The 9818-nt window shown below is 47.3% G+C and overlaps 1 protein-coding gene across 7 annotated transcripts in view; it reads right to left on the reverse strand.

The window, feature by feature from the left end:
* Nucleotides 1-288: 288 nt before the first annotated feature.
* The window catches only part of LOC147256725 (cyclin-dependent kinase 17-like), a 38398-nt gene continuing 28868 nt past the window's right edge, over nucleotides 289-9818 (reverse strand). For 2 of the 7 annotated variants that reach the window (XM_086214963.1, XM_086214966.1), the window contains 13 exons: nucleotides 8724-8780; nucleotides 8520-8634; nucleotides 7993-8087; nucleotides 7749-7811; nucleotides 7282-7405; nucleotides 6842-6962; nucleotides 6103-6200; nucleotides 5894-5999; nucleotides 5735-5777; nucleotides 5552-5642; nucleotides 5400-5477; nucleotides 4259-4380; nucleotides 290-2810 (listed from right to left, as the gene is read on the reverse strand). In XM_086214963.1, coding sequence (XP_086071089.1) covers nucleotides 4277-4380; nucleotides 5400-5477; nucleotides 5552-5642; nucleotides 5735-5777; nucleotides 5894-5999; nucleotides 6103-6200; nucleotides 6842-6962; nucleotides 7282-7405; nucleotides 7749-7811; nucleotides 7993-8087; nucleotides 8520-8634; nucleotides 8724-8780 — 1095 coding nt within the window. In that variant the 3' untranslated portion in view covers nucleotides 290-2810; nucleotides 4259-4276. Of the gene's footprint in view, nucleotides 2811-4258; nucleotides 4381-5399; nucleotides 5478-5551; nucleotides 5643-5734; nucleotides 5778-5893; nucleotides 6000-6102; nucleotides 6201-6841; nucleotides 6963-7281; nucleotides 7406-7748; nucleotides 7812-7992; nucleotides 8088-8519; nucleotides 8635-8723; nucleotides 8781-9818 lie in introns of all 7 variants that reach the window. The other 5 variants (XM_086214964.1, XM_086214965.1, XM_086214961.1 and 2 more) reach the window with 4 other exon arrangements.

Below are 9818 nucleotides of genomic sequence, written 5' to 3' on the forward strand. Positions count from 1 at the left end.
ATGGTTGTGGAGGGCGTCGAGCAAACACGTTTCGGATGGTTAAAGACTTCAGTCCATCTCACAAAGTCTCAGATGCAAAATAGTCTCCCCTCCTCGGGTCTGGTCGTCAGTGGCGGCTCAGTCCAGAGGTTCCACGAGAAGCTCGAAGTAGAAACACAGGCGGACGTATTTGTTTGATGGGGCCTGAATTCAATGTCTCATTGAGACTTCCAGCTTCAGTTCCACATGAAACCTGCTTTTATTGAACTAGCAGAAGGAAATATTTCAAAATGAACGATGACACAATTGTAACTGATGTATCTGAAAAGAGTGAGGACAGGAAAAGTAATAACAAGGTTTTTATTTTCCATTAGGTGTACACATCTGCTCCTGAAGGTCTGTGCTCAAACACGGTTCACACACCTCACCATGACCTCTATGGCTCTCACTGGTAAAAATCTAAATAATCACGGTGTTATGTTGATGCCACACTCCATCCTTTTGGATCCAGCATGTTAAACAGGAAAAAAGAACCCTCATCGGATAAGTCAAGTCTCACAGTTTGATCATTCACAGTCATCCCCTCGCCAACTGAACACCGAGGAAATCATCCGACTACCTCGGCTTTTGATTGATTACTGAAATATTGCTGTGACTTTCATTAAAGAAAACAAAAAAGCCAGAATGTGAATCGCTGTATCAAACCTGTACACGTTTGTATATACAGAGGCGGGACCGTCTATGTACATGCTACATACCTCACCCTCTGGGTGAAGACGTCCTCCCACCGGCCGCTGACAGGGACCACGTCACGCTTTCAAGACTCAGGTCAGAAAAAGAGGCAAAGTTGACCCGAGGTCAGTGTTCTAGAAGCGGGAAGTCCAATCCACGCCAACGAGCCGTCTCACTGATACATGCTGACACGTCATGTGACTGGTGTGTGAGACAGTTGTGTGCTTGATTTCAAGGTGCTTGCTCAGGTTATTGGTGCTGTTGTTTCTGGCTGCTGGTGATAAAAACAGCGGGAAACAACAGTGTGTGTGTGTGTGTGTGTGTGTGTGTGTGTGTGTGTGTGTGTGTGTGTGTGTGTGTTTCACGCAGCAGGTTGGACTGTACTAGCACACTGACCCTGAGTCAGATTTGTCACTGTCTCCAGTACATGGTCCCAGTGCTCGCAGCACATGCAGCTACTGTCTGAATCTAAGACCTCAGATCTCTGCTTTGAGGCACCATTACAGCTCAATGTGATGTTTGGTCAAAACAACTTAATAAGGTCATGTTCCATGCAGAAATGAATTCAATCGGTTGCTTTCCTTTTCCAGCAGCAGCTTTCACATCCCAGCATGTTTAATACACACACACACATGCGTAAAGAGAAGAGGTGAAGAGACGAGGGTTAAGGTGGGCCAGAGAATGAACGACACAGAGGAGCGACAGGTAAACGCTGACAACATCCTCTCCTTCACTTACAGTCTGACCCAGCTTGCACAGGGTTCTGCTCTAGGGGGGGACGTACCTCACAGCATCCACAACACGACACCATAGCAATAAGTCCTGAGCTCAAGGAATGTGCAACACGCCCCCAGCCAGTCTCCAACTATTACAGCGGGAACACAGTAAAGACTGAGAACAGCATCCTGGAATTATCATTGCTTCTAACAAGTACAAACTATGATCTTATATACAGATACAAAATAAAAGGTTTGGAGAAGGTGGAGTTGTAGTTCGATGGTCTACTTGTGATCCAAGAGGTAAAATCAGGTGCAAAGAGAAACCTGAACATCACGCAGGACAGCGTCTGAGTCGAGGCAGAAGGGGAAGAGGGTGTCAAAGAGTAAGCAGGTGAGGATTTGTATGTGTGCTTGACCGCTCCGTCGGTACGCGTTGTTCTGTCAGGGAACGTCTCACAGCACCGTGATGTCGGTGGACTGCAGAGGGATCTTAGCTGTGTCCAATTCAGCGAAAGCAAACGCACCAATCAAGTTTCTTTTTGGTTGATAATTTTTCTAAAATCTCAGGTGTTCTTGACATCTGACCACTCCGGCCTCTACTAGACAATAAGGTGCTAAAGTTTATCTCTGTAAACTCCTATGACACACACACACACACACACACACACACACACACACACACACACACTTAACTTTCAAGTGAAACTTAAGAGTTAATGTACGTATGCGCTTGTTTCAAAGAGACGCAGAGAGACTGTGTGAGTGAACGTGTGGTGGTTCAACAACATGTAATAAAGGGCAAAGAGGTTAGGCGATGGTTAGGTGCAATATTCAGAGTTTGGATTCAGGCTGAGGCTTGTTACGGGAAAGCAGAGAACTCTTTATGTACAACAACAGTCCTGGAAAAAGCACAAGAGAGAGGGACAGAGTTCTTCTCTCTTTCTTTGCCTCAGTATCGCATCCAGACCCACTCGTCCGTCCCCACAGCTCACTGACAGTAGTTCTGTTCCTACTGAGCTGCCACAGCTCATAAACTCTGCCCTCTTCTGGACTGCAGCGGTAGTAGCAGCAAGGAGAATCTCGTACTCTCCCACTTTTCTTCCAGCTTCTCTTCAGGGTCGAGCAGAGTCTTTATTCTTTAAATCAAGTATAAATTCTTCAGCCTTAGTTCTGTGTAGTGTTTTTGTCAATGTGTGTGCATGTGTGTGTCTTCAGTGTGCATGTGTCTATGTGGTGGGGAGTGTGTTGCTCCTTCAGTGTGTGTGGCGGGATCATTGAATGTATGTCTGACAGGACAGCTCCACCAGTCTCTGTCCTCCTCACCTCAGCAGCCCCGCCGGCACTAAAACAGCACACTCTGCCTCCTGCTCTTCCCCTGGGCTGAGAGAGAGAGAGAGAGAGAGAGAGAGAGAGAGAGAGATGTGACAAAATGGACAAACACACACACTCACAGATTTCACTCCATGCCAACAACACACTGTACACACACTCTATGGCCAAGTGTTGCAGAAATGAAGCGGCACCAAACTAACACGGTGTTGCTGTCAGCAGCGAGGCAGCAACAGTGTTGAGGATCTGCACTGAAGCTGAGTGACTGGAGTCACTCTGGCAGCTCTAAATAATCCAAAAGTGCACGGACCAGAATATCCGAATATGATGGGTTATGGATCTTGGCGTGCAGGAGCCTAGCAACCTTTGCAGGGATCAGGGTCATGACCTCAACTTGGAGGATATGAACACATCACAAGTTGAGACACAAAACATCTTCATGTTGGAAAATGAGAGCTTGAGACAAACTAGCTGGGGGCAGAATGGCCGGTAGAACCGGGTATCCGTACTTCAACAGCACCGGGTGGCGAGTGACACGCGTCATTTCAACATGTGAGGAGTGCCTCAGTTTTTACATTTCTTTTCTTATATCTATTTTTCAAAGCTGCTTCGTGCTGAAACAGGCAGGTGAAGGTAAACTGGTTTCTGTTTCTCATGTAATTTAACTGTTCTGAGAGTGTGAAAATGTTTTGTATCGTATGAAGACAGTATAATTCTGGAGCCAGTATGAAAGTCCCGGTCCTGGTATTGAACCTTGAGGAAGGGAACCAGCCCTACCGGCCCTACCAGCCTGTGCCCCGCCTGTAAACGGGGCACTGCCATGTTGGAACACGGACGGACCATCTCCAAACCAGTGGAGGAAAAAATCACACCATTTTCTAAAGTCTTTATTTGGAAAAACCCTTTCTGGCCAGTTCGGGTTCCTGTGATGCTCTGGACTTACCTGGGCCTGTGAACCACAGCAGGCACACAAACACTCAGCCTAGACTAGAAAGCACACAGCAATCCAAACCTGGACTTACAGACTCACAACAAGGCTACATCTCTCGCTGCAGAAACCTAAACAGGACTGCAAATAAAAAGAGTCACACAACTCCCCATCACTCTTTCATCAACATATCGTGGCTCCTCCCTCTCTGAGGTAACGGCCGGGAGAGGCTCGTTCTGAGAAAAGAGCATCAGGTAAGTGAAAGCTTAGATGATGCGTGGGAGTGCGGGGCTTGAAATGTGAGGAAAAGCTGGGGGGGGGGGGGCAAAAACAGAGAGAGGTGTCGACAAATAGACAAATAAAACCAGAGAGCAGAGAGAGAATGACTTCAAACAGGTGAGAAATCAAATGTTGCTGGGGTTTCGTCCAGTTGAGGAACCAGGAGGAGCCAGACAGTCGGAGGTGTTGCAGCAAAGAAAAGGTGCAAATGGACAGGAAGAGAGGAGGCGAAGTTACAGCCTGACAGGAAAAGAAAAGAGACAACAGACCGAATGAAAGAGACCGTATTTACCAGAACAGTAGCGGCCACTCAGCCATTGGAAGTGGAGGAGAGATTGTGACTCTGAGCCCGGGGATTGGCTGCTTCTCTCTGGAAGTACTGCGAGGGTGCAGAGCCTAGCTTATGGGCCGTGGCTTTTTAGGGTCGGGGGAGGGGAAAGTTGGGAATGTAGAGGCAATTCGGGGGAGTCGGAGCAGGGCACACAAGGGAGATAGAAAGTATTAAGGAAAGATGAACACGGCGAAAGAAGAGAGCATGGGTACTAAGACAGACGGACACCAGCAGAAGGACAGAGACACAGACAGTGACGGAGACACAGACTCTTCACAGACACACAGGTGGCGCCTCAGCTGCACGCTAGTCGGCTAACTGGGAGGCACCCAATGATCTGGTTAAGTTCAGTCAACGCACATCTCGAATCACACTTCTGTCAAATGAGTGCAAATAAATAAATGCATCTCCTCTGGAAAATGTCTGAGATTTAAGCAGCAAGAGGAAGGCAAGATTGGTTTGTTTCCTTTACAACCTGCCAGTCCTTCTAGGAGCGCTGCAGACACACGGAGCCGTTCACCACGGAAGCAAGCAAAGCATCTGTGCTTGTTTTGTAGTTGGTCAGATTTTCTCTGCTTTTTCCTGTTGGTTATTTTCTTTGTCTTCTTGTACTTCCTCCACGCATCGGAGGCAGATTTTCCTAAATTTCAGTGTTTGGTTTGAGAAATCCCGAGAATGTATTTGAGTAAGACACTAAAATCACTGAGACGAGGTCGAGTCAAGAGTTGCTTTGCATCAGTTTGTGACTTGAAGATCAATTAGAGTGAACAGTCTCAACTTCATCAAGACAAGAAATGATGAGTCTCTCTTTTCTTAGGGTGGCTGTGATTTAAAGACGGCTGTGTGTCTTGTGTCGACGCGTTGTTGGGAGTGTGTCATGAGGACTCCTCCAGAAGCTTCAACGTCACGTGAATGTGTCCAATATTGTTAATATTAGTGTGGGAATATGAATGGACACGTGACTGCAGTGCAAACATGAAACACTTGGACAGAGAAGGAAGAGAGAGGGGAGCACAGCTGCTCTTCATCATCATCTTCCCTCTGAGAGCACCCCCCCCCCCCCCCCCCCCGTGTTCCCAGAGCTCTGTGGCGAGGGACTTACTGGACTCTGGGTAGACGGAGGACTTCTTCCCCGGGTCCTTCTGGAGCTGAATGCCTTTTATGGAGAAGATGGACGCAGCTGAAAAAGCAGGACACGGCAGCGGTGAGACGAGGTTTGAGTACTGGAGCGAGTGTTGTCAGTGACGGACTCACTGTCAGCCAGTGTCTGAACCTGCTCCCCGAGACTTCTGAAGTAAGCGTGTCTGAGAGCGTCCTCGGCCGAGACGCGCTTCTTAGCCTCGAACTAGAGACGCACAGAGACAGGAAGGGTTATTGGCTCCGGAGGCAGTTCTCAGTCCACTCCAAGCACTTATCTGGACACACAGTGAGCATCACCTGCAGAAGCACTGACAGCAGGTCGTGACCATCGTTGTCTATCCTGGACAACAGGAAGTGAGACAGAGTCAGTGCAGCCGTGTCATTGCAGTCCGCTCCTCCTCTTACTTCAACTATTCTTCCTACTGAACATCAGTCCTCACAGGTGCGTCCACGTACCTGGGTGCATGGTTGACCAGGGGCTCTGCGTGGTATCGGGGGAAACTGTACGTCTGAAACTCTTCACTGGTGGTGATACCTGGCCAGGTCTCCTCCGTGGGAGTTCCTGTTGAAGATTTGCAACCGTCAGGTTACAGATTAACGAGCAAGCACGTATGTATGGCAGCGGCGAGTGCGTCCAGCGCGGCAGAGCCCTGGTACACTCTCACCAAGGATGCGAAATATGAGGTGAAGCTCGTCCTCCACAGTGGATCCAGGGAAGAGTGGCCTGCCTGTGATCATCTCATAAAAGATGCAGCCCACACCCCTGCACCAAGGCAAACACAGGCAGAGGAAAGTAACACTTTAGTAACACACTCATGTTTGTCTCTGGAATGTGGAGGAGCACTGGGCTCAGATACATCCATGACTCTGCAAAGATTCAGGCAAACACAACTCCAGGCGCTGTGGAGCGAATCTGCACCCTGCTAGACAACAGTTTCATCAAATCGGCTTTTTAATTGGTTCCAAAATGCTCATTACTGAGATCAAGAACCAAACAAACACAGTCAAATGTTGCTCTTTTGACGCCTAATAAAGGAAAAGCACTTGAAACTGTGGGTTCTGTTTAATAAGTCCCAGCAAGGCTCCAGGTTGAGAAGGTCGTACGTCACACAATTCACCAAGTAATGAGGACGAAAGAAGAAAATATCACAGTGAAAGCAAAGCAAGGGACTCATTTTAAATCTGAGAGGAGAGAAACCACTGCGAAGAATATCAACTACTGGAACATTCGGGGGCGAAGACAAAAATTTCAGCAAAAGAACAAAGAAAAGGAGCAAAACGGTGCTGTTGACGATTTCCTGGTGAGAAGCGCGCGCGCGTGTGCGTGCGTGTGTGTGTGTGTGTGTGTGTGTGCGCGCGCGTGTGTGTGTGTGTGTGTGTGTGTGTGTGTGTGTGTGTGCTCACCACATGTCTATGGGGGTGGAGTACTCAGTGGAGCCCAGCAGCACGTCTGGAGGTCGGTACCACAGGGTCACTACTTCATTGGAGTAGGTCTTGGTAGGAACAGACTTGGCCCGGGCCAAACCTGAATTCAAACAAAATAAGATAAAACCAAATTCTAAACAATATCTAAATGAAGAGTTCTATTATTAAGAGAACTCTTCATTTCGATACTTTTTTGGGCCGCACACACAGACAAGGTTTGCATGTGTGAAAACCTGCAAACTTGATATCATCAGGAACGACTGCAAGCATTCAAGGCTGCCCCCCGAGGACGGCAGGCTGCCCGAGGTCTCCTCCATCCGTCGTTTTGTACAGTTGACACTGCATTGCTAAAAAACTAAACTCAATTCTCTGAACTAAAACCTCCAGGGCTGGAACCTGATTACTGAACCGGTACCAACCAAAGTCTGCCAGCTTCAGCTCTCCTTTTTCATTGATGAGCAGGTTCTGAGGTTTAAGGTCTCTGTGGAGAACCTTCCTTCTGTGGCAGTACGCCAGCCCTCGTAACAGCTGGAATAAGAAGATCTGGAGAGGAGGGGAGGAGGAGAGGAGGAGAGGGGGGAGAGGGGAGGAGGAGAGGGGAGGAGGAGAGGAGAGGAGGAGAGGGGGGAGACGGACAGGTTTATGCGACGTGTTCTTCCATGTTTAATAGCACATTAAAAATTAAAAAGAAAATAAATAAGGCATTGCTGCAGTGAAACCTCTTCAGCAGGGCTACAAGCTAAACCGCATGCCAGTTCTATGTCTCCCGCTAACACGCGTGTCCAGTTGCAAACCAACTGGAGACTGGCATGTTCTTACATTCTTGAGGACAGATTCAGCAGCAGCTCCTTGGTACTGCTCAGTGCCACTGATGGATCTAGATTACCTTGACGTTGTGGACACTCATGATGCTCCCGCAGTCGTCCATGTACTGCTTCAGATCCTTCTCCTGATGCCACACACACAGGAACAGACAGGACAGCTGTGTTGACATTTACCCAAGTGTCTTGTTTTCATGTCACACATGCACACACACACACACACACACGCACACACACATGCACACACACACACACACACACACGCACACGCACACGCACACACACACACACACACACACTCACACTCACCAGATACTCAAACACGAGGGTCAGGCACTTGTCAGTGTGGATGATGTCATGGAGAGTGACGATATTGGCGTGTTTCAAGTCTTTGAGTAGAGACACTAAAAGAGGGAGAATCTATCAGGAGAGCGCAGACGACCTGAGGAAGTAACGACTCATGGTTGAGGTCAAACTTCACTCAAAAAAATGTACTGTGCCTTTAAAGTAATTACAAATTGCTGCAGTGACCTCACAAGGACATGTTTCCTCCTCTATTACTTCTTTGTGACTCCACAATTAGGAAAGAGGCAGCCACCTATATTTAGCTTGATGCTAACAGAGACAGATGGCGAACAACAACGGAGCATACAGCTGGATAAAGACGACATGGCGTCAGTCTCCGTTAGCTTCAAGCCACAATGTACGTAGCCGGCTCTTTCTGCATTCAGGAGTCACAAGGAAGTAATGAAGGAGGGAAAATATCTTCATGAGTAAGAACTAAAACTTAGCAGACACATCACATCTTATTAAAGTGCTCATGCTCCAGGCAGAACCTTCTCGAATAGCAGTGCAGGGGGCGCCCTCCTCGTGCTCCAGGCGGATCTCCTTCAGGGCGACTAAATTGTCCGTTAACTTGCTTCTTCCTTTAAACACTGTGGCGTAGGTCCCCTGCAGACAAGGACAGCAAGTCAACGCGTTTCCACACTAGTATTTCTGTATTTAATGTCATGTTTGCTCATTTCCTGGTCTGATCTCACCTCCCCTAATTTGTCCAGCTTGATGTAGGTCTCAAGTTTCCCAAAGCCGATTTCAGACTAAAAAGACAAGACAGGTCTGAGTGCCGACATGTTCGTGGCAGCGGCCTGAATGTAGGCCAGAGAAGTCTGTCCACCATATTTCAGGCAGCTATCGGTCCAACTGCTCCTTCAGACTGCAGCTCTTCGCCCAGATTTCAGAGTCATCTGTGCTGACATTTGACTGAAGCAGCAGGGTGTGAGTCACCAGGCCTCATTAATCTGGTGCTGTGTGTGTGTGTGTGTGTGTGTGTGTGTGTGTGTGTGTGTGTGTGTGTGTGTGTGTGTGTGTGTGTGTGTTTACAGTGAACCACAACTCCTGCTGTCTTCATACAGCTTTAATCCACAGGAACAAAACAAGAACCAGAGAACGCCTGATTGATATGAATGAGACGGAGAGCAGCAGCATCAAAATAAATCCACACCCCTCAGACTGAGTTTATAAAAACTGAACTGGAAGATCCTCACCACCTGTTCTGCTTTGGTTTCTTCTTGGTTTTCTGTATCTTAACACTGACAAATCCACAACAAGCATGTTTCCATTGTCATGTTGTTCCGTTTCTGTGTTAATGGGTCAAGTGTGTAACGGGACTTTTACTTCACTGCTGTCACCAAGCGTCTGCTCACGGGGGAATTAGTGGCTCCCAGAGAACGCAGAGGGAACTCTAGACCTGCCACTCTGAGACGAACCCAGAGAAACCAACTGTTGTCACTCTGTCGAAATGATGAGAACTGGATTAAATAAACTGGACTGAGTAAACTGGACTAAATAAAGTGGATCAAATAAACTGGATTAAATAAACTGGACTACATAAACTGGATTAAATAAACTGGACAGAATAAACTGGACTAAATAAACTGGATTAAATAAACTGGACTACATAAACTGGATTAAATAAACTGGACTAAATAAACTGGACTACATAAACTGGATTAAATAAACTGGACTACATAAACTGTATTAAATAAACTGGACTAAATAAACTGGATTAAATAAACTAGATTAAATAAACTGGACTACATAAACTAGATTAAATAAACTGGACTACATAAACTGGA

The sequence above is a fragment of the Aulostomus chinensis genome, chromosome 9, assembly GCF_037954235.1.
Source record: "Aulostomus chinensis isolate RoL2024-O1b breed Wild chromosome 9, RoL_Achi_v1.0, whole genome shotgun sequence".
Lineage (NCBI taxonomy): Eukaryota > Metazoa > Chordata > Actinopteri > Syngnathiformes > Aulostomidae > Aulostomus > Aulostomus chinensis.